The following is a 26949-nucleotide window of genomic DNA, read 5'->3' on the forward strand; positions in this document are numbered from 1 at the left end:
TCACAAAGATGGCAGTGGTCCAAATCAAAAAAAGGAACGAGAGGGGAAGAGAGGAAGGGGAAGGGGGGGGGGGGGGAGTGTTGTGAGGTGTGTGAGTGTGTATGAGAGAGAGAGAGAGAGAGAGAGGGAGAGGGAGAGCGAGCATCAGGCCGGATGGTGTTGTGTTGCTCTGGTGTAAGGAAATCAAGTCCCCCGGGCGCATTTTTAAAAGCCTAATGCCTTTCAAATGATGTCATCACATTTTACTCTTTCTCTCTTTCTCTTTCTCCCTCCCTCCCTGCCTCTCACCCAATCTCTCTTAATATCTTTCCCCTTTTCAAACCGTTTCCGTCAATCACCCCCTCCCTCCTCCTCCTCGCCCTCCTCCCCGCCCCCCAATCAGTTATTTGGCTACGGGGAGAGGGCCGACGGGGCCTCGACGGGAGTCACGTGACGCATTAGAATAATGGCCGCGCAAGAGGCAAAACATCTTGTGATTTCTTTTTTTTTTTTATGACTGATGTGCCCCCCCCCCCCCCCTCTAGTTTTATTTCCTGAAAGTGATATCATACTAATCAAAACCACAGAACATTTAGAGTGCAAAGTGTGATTGAAAGAAGACCATTAAGGAACTGGCAAATCCCCCACACCACACACACCACACACACACACACACACACACACACACACACACACACATCCGTCACCATATATCCACACACTGTCTTTGGTTTTGCTGTTTATTTTTGTTGTTGTCTTTCTGTGTTTTTTTTTTCTTGCATCCTCCATTAATGGGAACTGGGTGTGGTCGCTGTAAAGGAGCAGGCATCCCAGGGGTACCCACATGAGCACCGACATACACACACTGACACACACACACACACACACACACACACACACACACACACACACACACACACAGATCCTTATCAATTTATATGTTTGTCAGTCAGTGGCGGAGGCTGCCCTGGTGGCGTATCCCCGCGACGGCGATGCATCGGTCGCTCTCCGTTGCAAGATCCCGGTGACGCGCTGTCGGAAGGGAGCGACACACACACACACACACACACACACACACACACACACACACACACACACACACACACACACACTCTCTTCCACACACAGTTGCACTCTCGCACACAGTTAGTCAGAGGGGAGTGTGAGTGCAGCAGACAGCAGGCAGAGTGACTGATACTCAGCCTGCCTCCCAGATGGCCTGCTCAACTCTGCTCCAATCTGATCTCAGAGCCTTTGTTCTGGCATGTTCCATTACACCGCCGTGACACCAGTAAAGGCAGAGGGGAGAGGAGCTGGTCTCAGATCAGATACAGCTGAATTATACATGCATTTCTCTTCTTCTTCTTTTTTTTCTCTCTCTCCCCCCTCTGTGATATTCTTGAACTAGCACAGTCACAGTTCTGATTTTTTTCATGTTTTTTTTTTCCTGGGGTAAGAGGCGAGCGACGGTTTCATAGATGACAGAAAAAAACTGTTTGAGTTTGACGGGAGGATTTTGGGGAAAAAAGAAGCAATAGTGGCTTTCTTTTTTGTTGTTCTTAATATAAATTATGATCTTGTGTGGTAATGGCGGGTTTGGCAAAAACAAAACATATCAACTAAGCAACGGCCTTTGACACTTGAGAGAGATGCATCGGCTTGTGAATACTGATCTTTCATTAAATATCACACATAATTATGAATTCTCTTCTACCACTGTTCCAGAAAAAACCCTCAAACGTGCAGTAAATGTACTGTAATTCATTTAAATTAAAATATGTTTTCATATAAACAGTAACACACACACACGACTTTATTGGCATTGGGTTTTTATTTGGGTCTTTTAGTGTCTCTAAATTAGGTTTTGAATGAAAAATTCCATCAATTCGTCAACACGAAAGCAGTGGAATTTGAAGATTGTGAACATAAAATGTCAGCTCTTCCGAACTGCGTAACAGTGTGAGCGAAGTGGAAGAGAAATAGTGGCTGGCCTTTACAGGCTTGTATATAAACAGTCAAAGGCTCACCTATGACAATCACTTTAATGTTGCGTCTCCTCCGGTGAATCTTCTTTGCATAAAAAAAGATTGGAAGATGCTGAGAGAAAATCAATGCTCGGAGGACAGTTACAGCTGGGTGTCAACAAGCGATCGAGAGTCTCCCACCCAGCTGTGCACGACGACGCCTAATATACGGGGTGACCTTCAAAATGTCATAAATGTGTTGTGCAATAAAGTGTCAATATTTGCAGTTATATGGAGCAGTGTGACTTTTACAGTAATTGGAACAGTCGCATTAAACGCCGCGGATCAGTCAACTGATTAAAGACGAGCATGCTGGACGCCCGGCCAGCGCCTGGGAATGACACCGATTCCCACGTGTGTGTGTGTGTGTGTGTGTGTGTGTGTGTGTGTGTGTGTGTGTGCGTGTGTGTGACACACACCTTGCCTCACGTGAGGAGCGAGGAAGCGCGCCCCAGAACTTCTGTTGTACCTTTTTTCTTTGTAGTGCGTGTGTGAACGTGTGAAGCCCATTTATTATTGAAGGGCTGTTATATGCCAGGAGAGCACACTCTCATCCTCTCAGTAATGTGTCTTTCCTCTTACAGGAGCACTATTAACCCTGACACACAAGGACGGGTGTCGGCGTGTGAGTGTGTGTGACAGACATGTAGAGCTTTTGTGTGTGTGTGTGTGTGTGTGTGTGTGTAAGTGTGGTCTGCTGTTTGTCCTGCTTCTAATCTGTGTTTTGGATTTTTTAATTTTAGCCCCATCTGGGGTGGGCAGGTGGGCTACTGTCTGTTAACACGATCTGGGGAGTCCTTGCCAAAAGGGGATCTGTACAGTAGACCGCTCGAAATATGTTTATGAGGGGCCGACTATGGCTACAGTATGGTGCAGTCCTGGACCAGGCACTGGGGGAATTGTAGTCGCTTTTATTTATTTATTTATTTCCTGTCCACAGGCCGTCTTCTCAATGGCGTTCACATTATAAATGCGAAGGCTGTGTTCACGCAGTGGTGAAATTATGCAGGGAATCATATATTTTCACCTGTGATATTATACATGCAATTTGCGCTTTGTATGATTTGCATCAAGCTAAGCAATAGGTTTTATCATGAAGGTCACAATCTTCGTCAGAATTTCCTCAAAAAGTCACAATTTTCAAAGAAGATTTAATGAAACATGACATGTGTTCGATGTTCCTTTTCAAGCAATCCAACACATTTTATTAGATGTCATTTAATTAGATCTTCGGAGGGCCAGTGGAATTATTGGACCACCTTGTTTGAACGCCCCTCTGTGTAGGATTCTTTTTTATTGTATTGCATTCTTTCTGTTTCCAGTCCTATCTTTCCACTTATCTTCCTCTCTCTGTGCAATATCACGTTGTTTAAAAACAATGTGCAAAGTAAAAAATGATGTTAAAACCAAGATCCACAGTTCAACATCTGCTTTTAACAGAAAACCCAACTGTCTGCGGGCTTCTCTCCCCTTGCTAGCACACAGAATTAAACCGCGCAGTTGCCAAGCCCAAGTAGAAGCAGCTGGTATTTAGTATCTGCGTATTGTCACAGACTTACATTTAGGTTGCCTTTCAGTTTCACTTGTGATAAATAGCCCTCAGCCCCGATAGCGAGTGTTTGCTGAATGGAGTCGTGCGTTTAGTGTCAGCGCGGAAGGAGGACTTGCTGACTTGGGCCTTTCCATTTTTGTAAAAACCTTATTTGACTCCCGCGACAGAGGAGGAGGAGGAGGAGGAGGGGTGTGGAATGGGAAGCGGCAGAAAAGAAAAAGATTAGGCTAATGTTAAAAAAAAAAAAAAAAAAAAAAAAAAAGAAAAACGTCCTTATTGTGCGTCGTGGTTGCCTTAGTGGGTTGCTCCATTTTGATTCTTTTTCTTTCTTTCGGGCTCCCCGCCCCTCCTCTCTACGCGCATACCAAATCATGTGCCAGATTAAAAAATAAATAACTTTTTTTTAGCTGTTTTTCAATTCTATGGGTCACGCCGCATGCTGACACTTCTACCGTGGTGGCCACTGACTGGTTTTGTCTGTAGCTTTCTCTTCTCTAACCCCTGGCAAAGAACGATGAGCGTCACTGTTGTTCACGACCGCAACGTTCATGACTTCCCGCACCTGTACACATATCAGATGAATAAATGTTGATATAGATGTGGCAGCCGGCACAAAAACAAAAAAAAAGGCACCAAAATAGAAAGAGAAACAACATTTTTACATCATTTTTTTTTAAACTTTGCTGTGAAATCTGTAAATCTGTGGTGACAGTTCTGCGCTGTGCTCGTTGACGTTGAACCTCCTGCACAGCGACGCCCCATCAAGAGCTATTGGAACAAGTACAGATATTTTTAATTTAACAGATTCAAGACATTAGACATATCAAGCATCTGTTGTGTGTGTGTGTGTGTGTGTGTGTGTGTTCCTTTTTGTTCCTTTCAAGTTTCTTTTTTTGAACTTAACTACTTTGCTCAGACCTTTAAATTCCACGACTGTCAGCACATCACAGGCTCTTAACCGACCGCACAACGAGGCCGGCGTGCGTTCAGTCTGACGGTGACACCCTCACCTCGGATTGTGCTGCTGTCAACACATTCCCAGGTTGTCGTCACTCATCTTCACAATCGTATTCAGAAGGTGATCGCGTTGATAACAGACTGCTGTTGCGCTAAACTGTGCATCATCGTTTTTTTTGGGGGGTGGCGGCGCTCGGAGGAAATGGCGGAGGGCGGGGTCAAAACCGTTATCACCCTATCATATCTGTGACAGCTACCTGTCAAAATCAGGTCGCGGGGAGAGATGCGAGGAGTTCCTGCGTTGCTGACACAGCCGAATCTATCTCTCTCTCTCTTTTTTTCTCTTTCTGTCTTATTTTGCATTGTTAATTTTCACTGCAATCCAGCATATGCCTAATAAGAATGATGATGATAGCAACGATAAAAAAGAAAAGAAAAAAAAACAGGGGTAGAATGGAGAGGCGTTGGTGTTGCAGGTGGTGGTGTTGAGTGTGTGTGTGTGTGTGTGTGTGTGTGTGTGTGTGTGTGTGTGTGTGTGTGTGTGTGTGTGTGTGTGTAAATTGAGAGGGAGGGTGGGGGGGGGGGATATCTCAGGACTATGGTGTTTCTAAAGAAGCTGAAAAGCTTATGAACTGTCAGCGTTCTGTCAGAGGAGGAGAATAGCGCGGCCCGTGAGCCCGTTTGATGCGTTTGACTTTGTGTGGCGTTCGCACATTGGAGCGAGGGAGAAACGAGGGACAATGACTGACAGTCAGAGGAGAAAGACAAAAAAAAAAAAAAAAGAAAAACGTGTTGTGTTTATGATGTGTGGAGGGCTGGGTTTGAAGTGGCACTCAACACACCTTTCCATTTGTCTCAACCCTCCTCCAGATGTCGGGGAGGACTCGGGGAAGGCGGCGGGGAGCATCCAGCCGTCCCTGTCCCAGCATCGCGAGCGGAGCGTGGCTTCGTCCTCCAAGGATTGCCCCTACTGCGGCAAGTCCTTCCGCACCTCCCACCATCTCAAAGTCCACCTGCGGATACACACAGGTCAGTACGTGCACTAACACCCTTCCCTCCAGTTAAGTGCAGGCACATAAGAGTGCACTTCTCCAAGCAATCAAACATTCATTGTGCTTCATGCAAAATTTACTTTAGCACATGTACTGACATTCCTTCTGGGGCTAGACTGGCATATGAATAGGCCCTAATCACATATTGGAGTCAATCTGCCTCTGATTTAATGGATATGATACAGATTCATTGATAGCGTATTGGTTTTGTAATTAATACTAAAGCTACAGTTGGTAACTATAATAAAAAAACACTTCTTCAACTTTATCCTAAAAGTAGCACATGAGACAACCTGTGAAAAAATAAGGTTCCACTGCCTCTTTTTACTGCTCTTAATACCATTTGCAAGATTCCACCGTGCCAGAAGAAATACATCCAATCAGAGCCGAGGAGTCTTTAACGTGCCAGAAGAAATACATCCAATCAGAGCCGAGGAGTCCTTTAACGCAGCTGTCATCACCACTCGTAACATTCGATCAAATTGTCAAACTAGGCAGCTCTGATCAAATATGAATCAAGATTCTGTTACTGTATTGTCTATATCTGATCCCAAAATTGTGTTTAAAGTTAAGTTGTAAAATGGCAAAGTTTGCTCTGGTCGGTGGGCGGTTGTTGGTTTTGGCTGAATTGTTTTCAATATGGCAGCTGGGTCACAGAGTTTCATTTTTTATGGCCAAACAGTCATCTAAAATTAGTTTCTGTAAACATTTGAGCCGAGAAATAGGCAATGCGGTACTAGAATCTTGATTCATATTAAATTAGCGCTGCCTGGTAAGATACATTTCTATATATTTTCTTAAAAGGGAAAAAGAAAAAAAAGAGCTGCTTACAGGAAAAACTTCATCCACCAATATCAATAGCAAAGATGGTCAAACTTTCCAGATCTCAGTTTGACAATGCCCTGAAAATAAGCAGAACCGTTAAAACCCAGTTATCCCGGTTCATAAATCATAATCCTGTTTAGCACATGAGATGTAATCCGAGAGACATTTTTTTGTTCAGTCTTATCAGATGTAATGCATTTTATTCAAATTGACATAAAGACAAGCAAATAAACTATTCACGAGTAGGAATATGGGTTTCCTAACAGTGTCCCTCATTGAGGCTTAAGGCCATTATTATTCAGTTTTTTTTTGTTTTTATTGAGCTCTAATTAACACAACAAGGGTTCAGTGTCCTCCAATGACATCACTCAGAGGGCAATTTCACACTCGCTAACTCTCAATAACTTTCGAGCCAAAACAAAGCCGGCCTGTCCACAGTTTAGGGACATGCGTGAGACGATGTGCCCAATAGATTTAGCTTTATTTTTTTCAGTCAAGCGTCCTAGCCCTCTGAGCGGCGTACTCCCCCGCCCCCCTACACCTCACCAACCAGGGACTCGGTCACTTCCTCCGATAACCTGTTCGCCGGTCGTTGCTGGGAGGTGAGGGCTGCAGTCAGAGTAATGATGTGGACTGTGGACAGTAGCCAGAGTTCTAACCCTCTGCAAGGTACAAACGCCCCACTGACTATCCAGGCTAGAGTCACAATTAGACCATGCAGAGGTCACCTTACAACAAGGACGCCGGCTTCTGGCCGCTGGGCCCGGTGCGTAGTGTAAAGAGTAAAGAGTGTAAGGTGATTCCCCGCAGCGTCTCAGGCTGTCTCACAGGGAGGTAGTGTTTCCAAACTGGGAAGAGTGAATTGTGGAAACCATCTATGTGCTGGGGAACAGTTAGTGCAGTTTTTTTTCTTTATAAATCTCTCAGTTAATTGATAATTTGACGATTTGTATGGTGAATAAACAGTACTCTCACCTGACAATAATGTATTATTGGACCCTAGATTATATTCAATGCTGATTTTGTTTTTCCAAATATTTGCTGCCTGCAGTATAGTATGGTTGGTGTTAATGCTAGGGTAAGCAATTTATTTTAGAACCGTTTGTTATTATTATATTTGTTGTAATTCTCTCTCCACAGAAGCCTACTGCTTCTTTAGGGCAGTCGGCTCACTATTTCACATTGAACCTTTAAGGGAAGCTTGTGGGTTGTGCAAAACACGTATGGTTGAGGTTTATTACTTAACTTTCTGGCAAAGATATTCAATAAAAAAAAACATAACAGAGAGAAGCAGCAAATCATCATGTTAGTTAAGCTGGAACCAGAGTCTATGTTTTAGTTAAGTGATCCAAAATTACAATTTTTGTTTTTGGAAAATTCTTTTGATAAGTGCAGTGGGTTCACATGGTTAGGAACCAAACGACCTTTTGTCCAGTCAAAGCATCCTTGAGCAAGGCATTAAGATCCCTGTATAAGAGTAAAGCTGAATATCTGTAACTTAAAGAGAAAGGGCTTTAATAACTGCTAAAAGCAGGTGTCTTTTAAGTTTTTTCTGTTTCTGCACTATAGCTATATATCGTAGTGAGAAATGTCATATTTGCACATAGCCTGTTAAAAGAATATGCATAAAACTATGCTTTTCTGAAAATACAATCGATTTTTTTGTATCTACTATCAACACTATCAAGTGAACTAAAATACAGAAAAAAATGATTATTTTACGACTATATAATTTCCCTCTCCGTCAGTCAAAGATTAGTACACCCCCAAATTCCTCTAGATGTTCTTGAAAAGCTAGTGAGTCCACCCAAACTGACCTTTTTTTTAGTTTCTACACTTCACAACGGAGTAATCCTTGAGTGCCAGTAGAGAAGCAGAGGCTAAAACGCTACAGAAAAGAAAAAAAAAATCAATGCTTGCTTTTCTTCTTAACCTCCTTCTCTGTCTCCCTTTTTTCGTCCTTCGCCATGCACTTAAAAGGCAGAACAAGAGAGACCACCCGCGATGTAACCCCCTTTCGCTTCCCTTAATAAGAGGCACGTACTGTACCTCAGAACTGGAAAGGAATTAGAGGAAAAGCTTTAAACTGCAGCGCGCTAACACGTCTGGTGTACGCTCACATAATTAGGATCCTTATGTTTAACAGCGCATCCAGGTCACAGCCGGGCCATCCACAGTAGCTGGGGATGGTGGTGGTTTTCTGGGGGGGCATCTGTTATCTGGTGGTGAGAGAGCTGAGTTATGTGTGCTTTGAGTAGTCCAGTAAGGACACCCATGAGGGCCATATTTTATCACGGAGGAAGCGGAGACCTCAACCTGGGCCTGGCTTTAACTCATTTGGCAAAACACACACAGACAAGTAGGTCCATCTAATTCCATCCACACACAGTATATTTAACATTTATCCATTCGTATCTCGGAAATAAAATAAAAGACTTAATCCGGAGCCCTCTACATGTGGGAGCAAAAGTGATAAAAGTTAGCAAGGATGTTGTCTTTTGGAAGGGAATGTATCCCTGGCCGCGGGCCTATCTAAGCACGGCTTTAGCATCGTCTGGAGAGAAAAACAGCTTGATGCATCCCCAATATGTGGCCTTTAAATCATCGCTATAACCCAATCACACCAGCTCCACTGTGACATCCTGATTAAATCCACAACATGACATTTTTTTTTTTTTTTTTTACAATGGTTAAAGATCCGCTCGTGTTCCGGTGACAATGGCGAGGAAATTCACAGACGACAGTGGTTCTGCCCTTCATCCTAATGCAATGCGAGTGACACAATGGAGTTGCTTACCAAAGCCAGCCGAGGCTGCATTGTGCAACGCGACGCAGAGATTAATGAGCAGCTAACGCCAGCTTGAAAGGAATGAAGTGAATTTAAATTCCTCCAAAAGTTAAAGAGCTAATGTTACAGTATTAATTTCCTCTTGAACAGTGAGTGGGAAAATATCCATTAGCAAAATTAACCACAGTTTTCTAGGTAGCTAACATTGTGCGGCTGTGGTGCTACAGTGTGGGGCCACAGCTAATGAACACACTGCAGAGGGTGATATTTCATTATACAAATTAATGCTCACATTTTAATGGGAAAGTCACATAATGAATCTAGGCTTCAGTGACAGCAATTAGAGGCCCAGATTGTCCCCTTCTGGACAAGGCACTATTTAGCAGTAAGCAGCTGTGTGTAAAAAATAAAAAGGTCCTCGCTCTTGACAATAGCCACACATAACTTCAGGCAGGGCCGCATTACCAATAAGGGTCCCTTCTCACCTTTAAACGAGGAGAGGGGGAGACAAAGAGGGGGAGAGAGAGAAAGAGGAGAGGCAGGACTTGCCCATGTCACTTAACCTTAACCTAACCTTGTAATCAGGATGAATCAAGAGGGACCTGTGATCTCTCCCTCCATTCCTCTCACTCCTTTCTCCCTTGTTCTGCTCTTTCTTCCACTATCTCCCTCCTAATACGTTTGTCTAAGTGCTCCCTCTTTTCTCCATTTCCTATCTCTACCATGCAGTATCTTCAATACAATGACACGGCTTAATTTAATATACCATATTTGCCATTTGGTGCACACTTGCATTCGTGTATACTTATGTTCCTGTGTCCATTTACTACATATTTATGGTGTGACAATTGAACTGTTAATAGCAAGCAGCAAGCTCAACTCACCACAATCCTCTTAATTAAAGGATAAGGCCAGCATGCAATATATATATATATACATGCCACAAACCTTTCGTATCCGTATGAAATGCACTGGGCTTTCAACTAACTCCTCTGTTTCATTATTACTCACACAGTTACGGGTGTAGTACTTAAGAGAGAGAAGTCCACTAAGGACTTGAGGGAGGGGGGTGGATGGAACAAACAACAATGGACTTTGTGTCTTGTGTGAAACCAAAAGTTGAGTGATTCCCTCTGAAGACGTTATGGCATGTGTCACTATGTCACTCGTGGCTACACCACTGAGTCACAAGACTAAGTAAAAAGCATACTTATGTTTAGCCGAACCATGACGGCTCTTCTAGCCGTAACCAAGTAGTTTTGTTGCCTAAACATAACCACCAACGTTAACCAGGTGTTACACCGTTAACATTTACCGGTCCACAACGTTAACCAGGTGTTACAACGTTAACCAGGTGTTACAGCCAGGTGTTACAGCGTTAACATTTGCCGTTCTACAACGTTAACCAGGTGTTACAACGTTAACCAGGTGTTACAGCGTTAACATTTACCATTCTACAACGTTAACCAGGTGTTACAACGTTAACCAGGTGTTAAACGTTAACCAGGTGTTACAGCGTTAACATTGACCGTTCTACAACGTTAACCAGGTGTTACAAACATTGACCGCTCTAAACCAGGTGTTACACCGTTAACATTTACCGGTCCACAACGTTAACCAGCTGTTACAACGTTAACCAGGTGTTACAATGTTAACCAGGTGTTACAGCGTTAACATTGACTGTTCTACAACTTTAACCAGGTGTTACAGCGTTAACATTTGCCGTTCTACAACGTTAACCAGGTGTTACAGCGTTAACATTGACCGTTCTACAACGTTAACCAGGTGTTAAACATTGACTGTTCTACAACTTTATTTACAGACTGTTCTACAACGTTAACCAGGTGTTACAGCGTTAACATTTACCGTTCTACAACGTTAACCAGGTGTTACAGCGTTAACCAGGTGTTACAGCGTTAACATTTACCATTCTACAACGTTAACCAGGTGTTACAACGTTAACCAGGTGTTACAACGTTAACCAGGTGTTACAGCGTTAACATTGACTGTTCTACAATGTTAACCAGGTGTTACAGCCTTAACATTGACCGTTCTACAACGTTAACCAGGTGTTACAGCGTTAACATTGACTGTTCTACAATGTTAACCAGGTGTTACAACGTTAACCAGGTGTTACAGCGTTAACATTGACTGTTCTACAATGTTAACCAGGTGTTACAACATTAACCAGGTGTTACAACGTGTTACAGCGTTAACATTGAACCAGGTGTTACAACAAGGTGTTAAACGTTAACCAGGTGTTACAGCGTTAACATTGACTGTTCTACAACGTTAACCAGGTGTTACAGCGTTAACATTGACCGTTCTACAACGTTAACCAGGTGTTACAACGTTAACCAGGTGTTACAGCGTTAACATTGACTGTTCTACAATGTTAACCAGGTGTTACAACGTTAACCAGGTGTTACAACGTTAACCAGGTGTTACAGCGTTAACATTGACCGTTCTACAACGTTAACCAGGTGTTACAGCGTTAACATTGACTGTTCTACAACGTTAACCAGGTGTTACAGCGTTAACATTGACTGTTCTACAATGTTAACCAGGTGTTACAACGTTAACCAGGTGTTACAACGTTAACATTGACTGTTCTACAACGTTAACCAGGTGTTACAACGTTATCCAGAACCTTTTTACATGTTACAATGTGAAAAGTTAACCAGGTTTTACAACATTAACTGTGATTTTCACAGCATTAAGCATGTGTAACAATGTTAACAGTAAACTTTTCAAAGCATTAACCACGTTTTACAATATTTACCACACCCATTTCACATAATAAAATGAATGTTGTGTTACACTGTAACCCGCAAACGCTTCACAATGTAAACTGTGCACTAACATTCAGCGTCAAGATTTCACGTAAAAGGCTGCCACCATTGACGCTCAAGGCTTCAAGGATGACGAAATATGACGAGGAGCAATGCGATGGCGTTGTCAAATTGTCGACAAAAAGAAAAATGATGAATAATTCCAGCCTTATCGTTTTAACATATCACATTTGCCATTCGGTCGGCACATCCATCCCAAGATCCTGAGTGTATATAATAGTGCACATATACTTGAAACAGATGTAAAACAGCTTCTATCAATTATTCCGTCTCCCAAACATATGTGGGTTTTTTTTTTCATCCTTCCGGCCAAGTGGAAATTCATCTTCCAGTATGTCATATCTATTAAGCCATTTTAATTCCCTCTCTGTACAGGTTTGTGGTATTTATCTTAACTTGTTTCTATGGCGCTGTCACAGTTCACACAAAGCCAGATGAAATCAGTACATGCAGCATGAAGTGAAAACATACTAAGGAGGAGCAGATCCCAGTACAGCAATCAGTAGAAGTATGATTTATAGCCACAAAGGTGTCACTTGAATGCTTATGAACTCCAGAAAGCCGCTGTTGTTTTTTCTTTCTTTTTTTTTACCCTTCTACCGTTCACATTTGGCACGAACAAAATGTCCAAAGTTGTCCAACAAAGCTAAGATGGACAACAGCAAAAAGTTAAGTTCTATTTTTAACTCCCAGATAGCAATTTTCTGGTTTTGTGGCGGCAGTGATCTGTCATGTGGCTGGGAGGTTGTGCTGTTTGCGCTGATATCAATTAAAAGTGGATTAACGGGTACATAATGACCTTTAGCAGTAAATTGTGTGTAATGTTGCAAGGCAGGATACAGTATATTCCCCAGATGTCACACCAGGCCCCTGACGTATGATGGAGCAGATGTCTTAGCCGGTCCAAATGGCCCTCTAAGACACAAACACACACACACACACACACACACACACACACACACACACACACACACACACATACATACACACTGGCTCAGGCCGACAAGCATGCATAAACATGTGTTCGCACACATTCCAAATGGTGCACACACACACACACACACACACACACACACACACACACACACACACACACACACACACACACACACGTAAACACAAGTTGATGCGGAAATGCACTTGTCGTCTGTCTGGCTCGCTCCAGATATATTTAAATGCTTAATTTTAATGGAAAAGTGGAATAAAACTGATGGCTCTCTGTGGGCATTTGTATTTATTGTTTGTTTGCCTTACTCCGTATACATCAAGAGAGAGTGTCAAGCATACAATCTTCTGTGCTTTTCATTCTCATTTTAGATATGTAGATGGTACATTAATCTTTATCCCCCCCCCCCACCACCACCACATGAACATTAACAACCTCCTATAAGGAAAGAAAAGACAGAGGGAAAAAAAGAAAGATCAGATCAGTCTAATTTCTGTCTAATTTGGCTCCTAGAATATCATTTTGTCCAGTTAGAGGAATTGAGAATGATCATTTGCATCAGGGACGTTTCCTTATTGAATCAGCACTCAGCCTCTGTTCGGCAGCACACAGGAGAAGCACTTATTGGGTTAAAAGCTCATCTCGTATGGTTTATTTTAAATATACTCTATGCTTCATAGCCACTCTAGCGTAAGATAAAAGATATCAGGGCTATCTGACTCTCTGCACGCTCTCTCTTTACCTTTCTTTTTGTCTCTTTCTTCGTCTTTCTCTCTCCTCTTCAGCGTTTCCACCTTCAATTTTCTTTTGTATACCCTCCTATTCGTTTCTCTCCTGTATCAATATTGTATTGAGTTGGTGTTTGTGGCCCTTTATTTGAGAACTCTGCAGTAGGTCTGCAGATCGCAGTCTTTTTCTGGAATGGTGCCCTCTAAATAATGATAAATTACTTGAGCAGTATGCCATTTGCTAATTATATCCATGATTTACTACACAGCCCGACTTAAATCATTCAAACCAGCCTTGCGTAACAATGCCTTTTTTTTTCTTTTATAAAATGGTTTCCATGTGTATAATCTAAACAGTTTATGGCCCTATACTGTATATATAGAAATGTGCATACACACAAAACACTAATCATCATCCCTTTTTGTTCTTTTTCCACCAATCCCCCCTCTCTTTTCACACAGTCACTGTTATCCCTCTAACAGAAATTCCACTCTGGGAACTTTTTATATGTATATATATATTTAAAAAAAAAAAAAGAATCCAGCTTAGCATTTTTCCCCTCTCTGTTCATTGTTTAATGAATCCAAATCTGGCTCAGACTCCAAGCCTATTATAATTGCTAGCAGGATGTGTTCTATTTCAACATAAGTATCATTCCAATGGAAGATCCACTTCTGGCAGAATAATGCCGGTGTTATACCATGATCAAGAATAGTCATTAATATGGATGTGCAGCACAAATAAATATATGTAAATGTTACACAACAGATTCATCCCTCTTTTACCGTAATGTAAACCTCTTTGATCTGTGTATCCTGTAGTGAAAACATATTGTTCTTTATCATAGGGAACTCACAGCCTCACTGCAACAAGCATGTGGTTCACATATGTCGCCTGCACATTGCTTTTCTTTTTTTTCAACTTTCTTTTTTCCTAATGCTCAATGACTTATTTTTACATCGTAGCGTATCATCCATATTGTGCTCCACAGTGTGGCAGTGGTCGGGGCGATGCTATGCTCTGGCTGATTTATGCTTCTTAAGATAAACTGCAAATAGGGAATGTCCCAGAAAGTGCACTCTCATCGCCGAGGCACAGGCCTGACAGCAAGCAAACAAGGCCAGAACAGAGGCACGATGACCCCGCTGCATGCACACACATATCCATGCACGGATGCACACACACAAACACACACACACACACACACACAAGCAGACTGAGCCGCACCCTCAGCCCCAGCCCTTACCCGTGCAAACACAGATAGCATCGAGACAGTTCGTTGTCAGTAGAAAATATTATCTCTTGTAGTGGACTGAAAGCACCATATGGTGAATATTCTTTTCTTTTTTTTTTTTACGGTGTTGATGTGAGTGATGGCTCACTTGGCGGGGCTGGATCGAGCTGGATCGACCCACATTCAGATGCCTACTCCACAACCCTACCCCCGTCACAACGCACACACAGACACAGACACACACACACACACACACACACACACACACACACACACACACACACACACACACACACACACACACACACACACACACACTAAAGACTGTTCATTATCACTTTGTGTTGTAGTTTATTTCATTCTGTGCTTAGCAGTTTTTCCTTAAAAACTTATGCTTTCTTTATATATTTAATTTTATATCTTCCCTCATCATTTTTTAAGGAGTAAGAAAATGCATTTGTTTTGATGCCAACTAAAAGCGAGGCAATTGCAAAATATCCTCTTTTTTCATAGTAGTTAATGAAATGCATATCTTTTTATGAGCTCTACCCATTTGACCTAATTTTCTTTGTTCAGGGAGGTTACATGACCCTAGGGTCCACATTCCCTGCTCCAATAAATAGATTTTGATATCCAGTCAATCTAATAATCAGGTTAATTATTCACTGTTTTCCCTGTCTTTCCCTTTCTGTTTCTCTTTTTCATTCTCGTCCTCTCAGGGGAGAAACCCTACCGGTGCCCTCATTGCGACTATGCCGGAACCCAGTCTGCCAGTCTGAAGTACCACCTGGAGCGCCACCACCGTGAGCGTCAAAACGGCTCCACCACCTCAGGCCCATCCTCTTGCCACACTCCTTCCTCTGACCACAAAGAGGATCATGGGAAGGCAACCAGTGGCGGCATTTTTGCCCGACCAGACGTGCTCCGTAATGTCTTCAAGAGCATGCCTCCCAACCTAGACTTCAGGGCAGGTCCCATGCTGCCACATCAGTGGGCATCGGCTGGCATGATGTCTCCGCATGACCGAGAACGTGAGCGCGGAGACCGCCGCTTTGACTCCGCCTCTTCAGCTGAGAACATGAAGACTGCTGATGGCCCGTCCGCCCTGGCCCCAACAGGGACAGATAGCTTCTCTGACCTAAGCAGGGCTTACCAAAGCATGATGGGAAACGGGGTCCACTTTCAAGGTTCTCTCCAGGCCTTCATGGACAGCTTCGTCCTAAGCTCCATGAAGAAGGACATGAAGGAGAACCAGAGTTCAATCCAGCTCCAGGCCCAGTGCTACCATGACAACGGCGAGCCCAAAGCAAAGCGGGCCGTCTCGGCTGACCAGGAAAGAGAAGACAAGGCTGAAGGCAAACAAAACTCACAGCCTGGTAAACCTGGGTCCCAGTATGAACCACTTGATCTGTCTGTGTCAGTCCGGCCTGAGTCTGCATCCGGGTCCCTCCCTGGCTCTTCAGTCACCATCCATGATAATGTGGCGTGGCATGGCTGCCTCTTCTGCTCCTTCTCCACCTCCTCATTTGAGCTCATGGCTCTGCACCTCCAGGCCAACCACCTGGGTAAGGCCCAACAGCAGCGGTCTGATACAGGCAAGGAGCTTCATGGAGAGAGCTCTCCCACCACCTCCACCATTCACTCCTCCAACACCAAGACCTCTGGTGTGGCCCTTGACAAAGACGGAGACAGAAATGGAGAGAAAAGCCACGGGGGCTGGAACAACCACATGGACCAGCCCTACAACCCCTTCCAGAGTGACTTCTACAGGAGGTTTGGTGGCTTGTATGATGGATCCCAGAGGGTCAACCAGGGCCTCCAAGCGTATTTAGCCCCAGCAGAGCAGGGTATGGACCTTCCCACTCAGACCTTTGCTGGAGCAGCTTCAGCTGGGGATGACCAGATCGGTGATAGGGGCTCCCGTGGAGACATCGAAGAGGACCAGGTCGGATCAGATGATGAGGTTGCAAATGCCGGGGGCCGCAGGTCCAGTGACACCCCCTCAACCACCCCCAAGAGACAGCATCAACAGAATCACTCCGATGAAGAGGAAGAGGATGGAGGAGTGGCTGAAGAGGAGGAGGAAAGAGATGAGGATGGGCAAATGGACATGGAGAGAGAGGAAGACGGAAGTCCGACTTTAGACGGCTTCCAGAACCACTCCAAACACCTCCAAGACAACTCCTCCCTGCCCTTAAGGGGTGGAGGTGGTATGGCAGCACCTTCCTCCGCCATAACACCACATTCTTTGGTTCCCCAAACCAAGAACCAAGCTTTGCCACTGGAGAAGCAGTGGCAGCAGGGCCTGGCCCTCCTGTCTCCTGGAGGTCCCACAGGGCTGTTGAAGACTGAGCAGCACAGCCACCTAGAGCAGCAGATGAACATGCTCTCTGTCCTCAGAGCCTACAGCAATGACAACCTTCCCGCATTCAACGGCCTGGGAGGCGGAGCACCCACAGGGGGCATGAAGAGGCCAGATGCACCTGGTAAGTGTGTTTAACCCCTACTGGCACTGTAACTGCTGTAAAGCACACAGACACAGAGTTATTCACAGAAACCTTTACCAGCAGAAAAACTACAGGCATAAAAAGTCAAGAATACACATGTGTTTGAAACACAAATTCAATTTCTCCAGCAGTGCATACACATAAACACTAAACACACGAGACAAACACATATACATTATTTTTCCCTGACACCCACAATGGAATCTCAGACACTCACTAAAGGTCTTGAGATTGGCTCTGAAGTGATTTCAGCCTTATTTCAAGCAGGTTTAGAAGCTATCAGCCTGCCGACTAGCAACAGATTAATCTTTATTACACGTTTATATTACTGGAAGTGCAGCGCCTCCCTCCCGCTCCGCAGCATGGAGGGAATAACCCTGGATGAGTAAGAGCAGGACCTCAGCTCCCCTTGCCATCTCCTCCACATGTCTCTTAACTATCTTAGCTCTCATAAAGCCGGCTCCCAAAAGCCCATTACTTTATAAGACTCGTCGATCTATGACCCTGTGAAAAATGAACTGTCAACTTTCATGATTCTGCTAAGGTTACAACCGCTCCTTTAGACTGGGGAAGGAAATTCTTTTTTCTTATTTCTTTTTTTTTTTTACAACCCTCTTTGGCTATTTAGGGGTAGTTGCTAAAGTGTCTCTATAGGAAGAAAGTTAAAACCCAATGCTGGTGTTGACCTTTGAAACACAAATTAATACATACTATTGCACACCACTAAAATGTAGAAAAGAGAAAGATTACTTAGGCCTGTCAGTGACAAATCCTTCACATTTGAAAATTGAGACATTTGTTTAGATTGAGCAAGCATTTGCCCATATTTGATTCAAACTAAAACACATAATAGGGTTTATTTTTTCACATTCATTAATTGCCAGATACAATATGTTGTAGCTACACTGTTTACTCAACTGCAGTCCCTTAGACAGATTGTCATGTTTTGCTTATTTGCCATTTTAATCTAGAAAAAAATGTATTTCTTTCCCTCGCTGTTAGCTTCCGTATTGCCCAATGACACAGTCATACATATTTTTCATTTTGTGGATGAAAAAAATCAAGGGACATTTTTCCAATGAAATGTAGAGGGCATGTCTACAGGCATATATTCATAAAGACACAGTAGACAGAATAATCTATGATAATAGTGACGCCGCTGTTAATGAAGCAATGCGGCCACATGTGTTCATCTGACCTTTCCATCTGACAAAATACTGTCCGTTGTCATGGAGCCAGGCTCTCTGCATAGCTTAACGTCATGGACGAATTTTAACCATACAAGATTGATATTTAAATATATGTATAAATATATATATTTCATTTAATAGAGAAATGCCTGTTTGTGTGAGAACGCCTTACTTATTGTCTAAGTAATGTGGGCAGTTCCCTTTGCTACTAGGAATGCATGACCTTTATAGATAAGTTCTTTCTCTGTGGAACAAAAGCCTTTCATACTTGCTGTTAGTTGTCCTAGTCTGATTGTTATTAGAAAACCAAACAAGTTATTATGTGTGTAACTTCTCGACAACGGATATTCACCATTCAGATCTCTGGAAAGATAGCATAGAAAAATAGAAAAGATTAAAGTCAAATCAAGGCATGCAGCCTGAAACTGACTTTAAAAGAGTTGCTGTTCTGAGTTTGACGTTACATTGGCCGACTTCTGAAGCCTTCTGCATTTGTACATGTGTATTAAAGAGCAAGGTGAATTCACTGTAACCAGAATGATACTTTGATGGAACATGCTAGAGTGATATGGCGGGGTCTAATGAATTTGTGTGTCAGTGTTAACTCTGACATGGACTGCATGCTGTAGATCCCATGGGAACCCTTTAGCAATTAGTTTTCCTAGGATTGATCAAAGTTTCTCCACTGCTACCACAAGTACTGTTACTCTTATAACTTTCATTACGACCAGTACAAAAACAACTATACGTTTGCTGCTAATACAACTATTAATGCTCATTTTGCTATTTCTACAGCTATTTCTACAGTAACCTAAAATGACTGCCACTTGTAGTGTTATGACTATTACTTTTGCTCAATGGTTGATGAAATTTTGTGATCTTTTATTTAAGTAAAAGTATCATGTATTATGCAAGTACTATGCGGCAGAAGGGTTTCTGTGCTTATATTGTATTATATTATTTCATATTTGTTATGTTTTACTTAACTGAACAAAGAGGTTTCGTCGCCTTAACATAACCAAGTCATGTTGTCATGTTTTTGGTTTGTTTTGTTTCAATTTACAATTTAATGACGTGTTTAAAACTGAAATCGTAAACCTGGAGAAAACAAGTTTCCCTCGAAACGCAATTGATAATGCAGTTTAGTTGTATGGGAACGTAATTTTGTAGTACGTGTGTATGCGTCGTATGGCTGACCGTTGTTACTGCCGCCAGTTCTGCTACACACACACACACACTGCGGTTGTATCACGAAGATTGGATGAGAAAATAGACACTCTCGTTTCACAGCAAAATGCACTATTACAGCCCCTCTTTATGTGTCCACTTGTAAACCCCTTGTGTTGGGGGGTCACCCACATTCCACTGTTATTCAGTGGGCGGAGAAGGTGGGGGTAGCAAAGACAGCTGCAAAACTCAATTCAGACCTGGCAAAATGTGATTATCTGGAGTGGGTTTGTATTAGGTTTGTATGCAAATACAGCATAAATCATTAATATCGAAATTCTCCCTTGAATCTGCGGGAGCTGTTGTAGGGCACGCGCTGCACGTCTGGAGTGGCCGTCTCTTCATTAGTATACCCAGAAGAGGGGGGAAAAGGGTTACAATGCACATGAATCTACTTGCACTCTGACACGCAACAGATAGACACATATACGGATCCACACACATGCACACGTTCCGTAGTATTAAAGCGCACCTGCCTAAATTGGCCCAGGAATTGGATTTATCAATAAATGTCATTAACAGCAGCAGTGGCCCTGAGGTCTCTGTAATCAGACGAGGTATCTGGTTACTGAGGTACTGTACGCCGTGTAAAGACTGATATGAACCCGCACCATTTGCTGCACTGTAGATGTGCTTAACGCAATCAATACTTGGCTGCAGTGGAGACCTATCTATAGCCATACATTATCAAACTTGAAGTATTACATTATTCAAACAGTGCTGTACATGGCACGACTGCTTGCGAACATTGCTCCTCACATCGTATTACTTACATTACCTCAGCCCCCTCGTTCATTTAATATATTAAGCGTGGACCGGGACTGTAGAAGGTTGAGATTGACAAGCTTGGAGAGAGGAGGTGTTGATAGCAGTGTAGGACTTGGACGAGCACGTCGAGGATTCCAGAGGAGAAAATGGCAGAGCTCGAAGCCGAGCACCTCTCTCAATTTGAGAAGTGGGCTACATAAACAGAGAGTTAGTGGATAGGAGAGAGAAACAAGAGAGGGGATTGTTATATATCTGCCGATCAATTAGACCCATCACTTCCAATTAACAAGTAGTCTCACATTGCGCTGAATAGGTGTTGTTGTTTGTTGGTGTTTGTTGTTGACAACTCTCAGAGAGAGTCACCTCCTGTAGTCACATTAGATGACAGTAAATCAAGTATTTTTTTTGTAGACTCGAGAGGATGAACATGTGTGAAAAATGACGTTCCCATACAAGTGAACTGCATCCTCAATTATGTTTCAATAAAAAAAAAGGGGTTTCTTGCGGATAACGGTCGCAGTTTTAAATGTTGTAAATTTGAAACAATACAAAAGCACAACAAAACGACTTTGTTAGGTTTAGTAAAACATCAGGGTTTGGCTTATGATAAGTGTGCTTGTTAAGTCATTGTAGTTACGAATGGTAAACCAAATTAAGTGAAAGTTGACTTTCGGTTCCACACGGGACACAAACAGCTTTTTCCTTGGTGAAAGTCCTGTGTTTGTTTGATTGAAAGCAAATAGTTCAAAGCGCTCACAGTGGTTGTTGAGAGCCACTCTATGAAATGTAGATAACCTGTAACCAGAGAAGAATTAAATAAAGCGGCTGCTCAGCTTTACTGGCAAAAACACCTTCCTCAATACAAGACAGCTCCCAAAAAATGTTGCAAAGAACACTGAGACACACTGACAGGATGATTGACACGCAGATATCACAAGTAATAATCACTCACAAAATGTCTGCCAAAGGGGAGAAGACCTAGGTATTAATTGCTGGGCACTTTGCGTGTGCTCTAAATGTAAACCTCTGTACGTTTGCAGTGTTGTCGATACACCAGGGAAGTAGATCGGATGAACGGTTCTTCAGCTATGCAGAACGGACAGACAGAGATTCCCTGCTTTATATTTATGTAAAGAATGAGTTAAGATGGATTCTATTTCACTTTTCCCTCATGCAGTCTTGCTGTGACATCATTGGACCTTTAGTCTAACAAACCTAAATTTATGTAACCTTGTGTGTGTGCGTGAGCGTGAACAGGGTTAAGGAAGTTGCATCTGAAATACAGCACTGGTTGTGTCACTAGTGGCCAATTACCTCTGTCAGAAGAAGTGCCCTATTCTGCCTTCATTGTGAGGGATTTGAACCCATGAGTGCTGAGGTCATGTTAACACAACGTGCAAGACATGTACAGACCACACACACATCTATATATATATATATATATATATATATATATATATATAGGAAAGAAAATTGTGACGCATACTCACAGAGTAAATTGCAAGCCATCGTAATAACAGGACGATACGTGTGTGTGTTTGTGGTGTGTGTTTGTGTGTGTGTGTGTTTGTGTGTGTGTGTGTCTGTGTGTGTGGCAATTAAAGACATATGGAGGGATAGGTGGACCTGCTGTGAAGCGCAGACGTATTGAATCACAGTTGGCATTAGTGGTGTAATTTTCACTTTCTCTGGTTTAAGTGGAAGAAAGGTAGACATGACACATTTACCTCTACACACACACACACACACACACACACACACACACACACACACACACACACACACACACACACACACAGACATGCTGGTACCTGTACACACAGACAGTTGTAACGCATAATTGAGTCCTAGGCCTGTATTTATCAAATTGCCTCATGTGAATATTTGGATTACACGGAAATATAAAAGGTTTTTACTTTTATTCGCAAATTTAGGAATAAAAGCTAATGAATTTAGTGTCTGAGAGCTCCTGGGGTCTCTTAAATTATTTAAGAACAGATCCTAGATGACAGCACACCATCTGAGACTTGGTTTGGAGTGATTGTACAAAATATCATTGGACATGATGAATAATATGTCGCTGAAGCAAAATGTTCAAAGTAATTCATAATTAGTTATTTTTAGCCTTCTATTTGAACTTTTGATAGGATGTTAGATCACTCTTATTTCTTTTTTCTTACAAACAAGAATAATAAAACAAGAATAAAGCTGACACTGATTTCAGTTGCAATCAAGAGTAAGAAAACTCTGCTCCCTCAATCTCTAAATTATCTGTATTTTATGATTTATCAGTTTTATCATTTCTGTTCTGCTCCAGTTTGCTTTTGCTTACTATTTCCATTTCAACTTATTATCTACTATTTACCCTGTATTAACCCCTATTTATATTTTTTTATGTATTATACATTAATATTTAATTGTTCCTAATTTTATATTTAATTCCTACTGGATATATTGATAAAAAATGAAAGGATATTTTCCAATGCGGCAGACATTGAGTAAATCTTAGTCTCTGACTGGCTAACGTTTACACACGACTGTACATGTATTTTTCAAGCTAGTTAATGAGTGCTTGACTCCTAAATTGGATTTTTTAAAACAATTCTCGTAAATACAGTGACCAAATTTTGCCGACTTTTGGTTTCACACAGGACTCGATCCTCTACTTCACCCCTCGAAGGATTCTGTCTCTCTTTGCACTACGTCATCTGATTACCTCCTTTGCTCCATTCATAATTACTCACCGCCTTAAAATAAACTTTTAACACAGGTCGTATTAAGCGGCTTGTGCAAACGACCTATGGGGTCAGTTTTTGGGGAAGGAGTGTCTGCTCTCTCCCCCCAACTTGACTCCATCCTCATTTAACATCCTTTTTTTTTTTAATCTCTGTTCTGTCTGCTTGATATTTAAGGCCACACACCTGCAAACATGCATACACTCTCAGACCCACACACACACACACACACACACACACACACACACACACACACACACACACACACACACACACACACACACACACACACACACACACACACACACACACACACACACACACACACACACACATATTTAAAACTTGTGATAATGCAAAACCTGGTAATTGCCAATAATACTGTCCTCATCAGGTGGTTAATTACCATGAATTTGGTTGCTGTTTGTCTCTAGCAAACATGTGCGCACACACATAAACACTCACACAAAATGCTTTGACAAGTGGAAAAGGCCTGAGGTACTTATTGCTCCCAGACACCCCTGTGTTTACTAATGAGCTAGACGGATAGCTTACCTGCACAGCGGTAATTATTCTGTGCACTTAAAAGTAGGAAGTTCAGAAAGGTGACACCCGAGAATCCTAGTGGGGACTCATTTAGAATCTATATTGAAGATACAAAAAGGCTACGGATAGGTGGTTCTATAAGGCAGTAGATTTGTGCCAAGGTTAAAAGAATGCATAAATCACAACAAGATGAACTCTTTGTCATTCTTGAATCCTCCTATTATGGCTAAATACCATTATGTATATTTCCTTACCAAATATGCAAGGATTCTCACGGAATGGATCGCGGCCATCAATTGCGCATCACGTGAAACCGCTATTGGCCCGTATCAAGGTCCCATTCACAAAAGATATCACAGCGCCAATCATGCCCATAAAGTTTTGCCCTTCTTTTTTTTTTGTGTCCGTCTGATTGTAATTATTCATGTGGCAAAGTATAAATGTTGCCTTTGCGCCAAGAACACAGAAGGCAGAATGAGAGTCTGAGAGAAAAAGAAAAATGTCTAACTATGGGTTTATTATCTAGTCTCACTTCTTTTAAGCAAGGACGCTGCATTCCCAAATCTCAGCAATTAACGTGAACAAACTCATATTAATAAGACTGAATAAAAAATGTTAGGAAAAACAAGTCAAATTAGTATAAAACACAAACTCTGGCTGTTTTTTTCTTGCGTAATGTCTTTCTTCTTCCTTTAACCCTTTGTTGTGTCACTGGACCAGGTTCCTGTAAACAGCTTAACCCGATTTTAAAAACTTCAACCAAAGTTTGTCCCAATATCTGCCTGGCTGTAAACTCAACCGCTTGACGTTTCTCTGTTCAGACCAAAGCGAGTCCTTCCTCTCTTCTCAGATGCCTGCATTTCACTTTCCCACACTCCGGGATCCTCCCTTTCTCTTTATCTCCCACTCTCCGTCTTTCTTTCTCTCCTCCTCGTTGCTGGAAGGCACGGGCTCCTCCAGTGATTAAGCCGTCTGGAGGGCCTGTCTGCCTGTCTTTTACCGAGGAGGAGGAGAAGAAGAAGACGACTGTTGGCGATACACTTCCCCCCGGCTCTCGTTGCGAGCCTCCGCCACGCAGAGATGACAGCTTTTGACAGCTGGCGAAGGCGAGGTGCTATTTCACATGTGCAACAACATTACCAGTTTAACTTGTGCAGAGGTGAATTATCACCTTGTCACCCAAAAGTGCAAATGGTGTAGTTTTCAAAGAGCAATTAAGTGTAATAGCTGCTGTCGAGCCCCGAGGACGGTACCTGTTGCTCACTCTCTGTCTCGCTCTGCTCCTCGGCAGATGTGATAACTCTAAAAATATTTTCCCCCTTCGCTAATTCCCCGGCTATCAACGCTGAAAGGTCCCTTCCTATTCTTCCCGTTGATTCCTCTCTCTCTCTCTCTCTCTCTCTCTGTCTCTCAGGCATATTCGCTAATACCGCCGATGATACTGGCCACATAACGTTTCCTGAAAAGTACAGTGCAGTGAATGATAGGGCCAGTATCGAGTTGCCCTTGAAAAGGAAGTGGAGACGAAATGCTGGATGATTGCAAAGTTACACGACAATTATTCTATTCATTATTTCAGAAGCAGGATGGGGAAACCGGGGGTGAAGACAGCGTGGGAGCTGAGAGGTTACAGGGAGCTGGAGATCACATTCACACACTCTATATATATTTATATATATATATATATGTGTATATATATGTGTGTGTGTGTGTTCACGTTCAAATCAAGTGCTTTTATGTATATATTCAAGCCTGCACACCCTCTCCTCCGCGCACACTCATAGCCGACGTCGGCGAGCACCGCATTCGATATTGCACAACATGAAACAATGGGTTATAAATTGGCCTTCCAACCCGATATATTTGACATGATCTCTGCTTCCCATCTCGTTAGTTTGCTGTTTGTTTCTTTTCTTCCCCGACTCCTGTAGACTTTGTTCAGTTTGAGTTGCTCCTCTTAAGAATGCAACGTTCCCCCTTCCCCAGGCGCCCCGGAGATGTGAGGACGACGCCTCAGAGGAGTTGTACTCATAAAGCCTCCTCATCCTCCGAGGGAGAGGCAGAGAGAGACAGCAGAGACAGCGAGAGAGAGAGAGAGAGGGAACAGTACCGGCAGGCAAAGACACACAGGCATAATAACTACACTTACACAGCTAGTCGACACATAATGAGACAATGCCGCAGCAACTTCAAGGAAAAACACAGATATATAAAAAAAACAACAGAGAGCACGGCAGAGAGAGAGAGAGAGGGAAACAGGGGGTTGGGGGGTAAAAAGAAATAAATAAAAAAAATGAAGAAACTATGTCAACTTTTATTTCCTCTGTTATTTCACATCAATGGAGGCATGCAGTGATACTAATAAAAACAACAGAAAAAATAACATACACAGGTATAGACACGTAGGCAGCAAGTCGGCGTGTTTGAAAAAGCTCTGTGGCAATTAAAGACAAATAACTTGCATTATTTTTCCCGTAGCGAAAAGGATGATCCCGACCACTCGCTAAAAACGTGTTTGATTTGAACATCAAGAAAAGGCGCCAAGAAACAAATAAATCAGACGCAAATAAACAAAGTTGCGCGAGGAAAGAAAATGACAAGGAGAGAGAGAGAGAGAGGGAAGTGAAACCGCGGGGGGAATAAGAAAAAGAGAATAGCGAGCATCGAGACAAATAAGCCAGCAACATCATAACATTAGCGGTTAGAAAAATACACTTAATTCCTCGGCAGAGATGGATATAAACTGCATTGTTGCGTCGCAAATCCCAGCGACCGGATTTAAACTGCCGCATTGTTTTATTAGGGAAATATGGGGGTGGAGGGAACACTGCTTGTTCTAATTACAGTGATTTAATCGGGATTAGAGAGGTTACCTGGACCAGGCTAGGGGGCATCCGCCGCAAAGGGAGCGCGTGCTTTTTAGGGCAGGCCGGTTCTGAGCCGCTCCACATCGGAACTCATCTGCCACACTGACTTCAGCCTCTGAAACAATGACTTTCTTTTGCTCTTGCATGAGTAAACACTGGCCTATTGTTCTC

At 42.7% G+C, this 26949-nt stretch overlaps 1 protein-coding gene across 2 annotated transcripts in view; it reads left to right on the plus strand.

The window, feature by feature from the left end:
* znf536 (zinc finger protein 536) overlaps positions 1–26949 on the plus strand; it is a 118949-nt gene that overhangs the window by 34149 nt on the left and 57851 nt on the right. For both annotated transcript variants that reach the window (XM_054614921.1, XM_054614929.1), the window contains exons 3-4: positions 5383–5541; positions 15658–17424. In XM_054614921.1, the coding sequence (XP_054470896.1) occupies positions 5383–5541; positions 15658–17424 (1926 nt within the window). The remainder of the gene's footprint in view (positions 1–5382; positions 5542–15657; positions 17425–26949) is intronic.

This window comes from Anoplopoma fimbria, chromosome 2, assembly GCF_027596085.1.
Source record: "Anoplopoma fimbria isolate UVic2021 breed Golden Eagle Sablefish chromosome 2, Afim_UVic_2022, whole genome shotgun sequence".
In the NCBI taxonomy this organism is placed as follows: Eukaryota; Metazoa; Chordata; class Actinopteri; order Perciformes; family Anoplopomatidae; genus Anoplopoma; species Anoplopoma fimbria.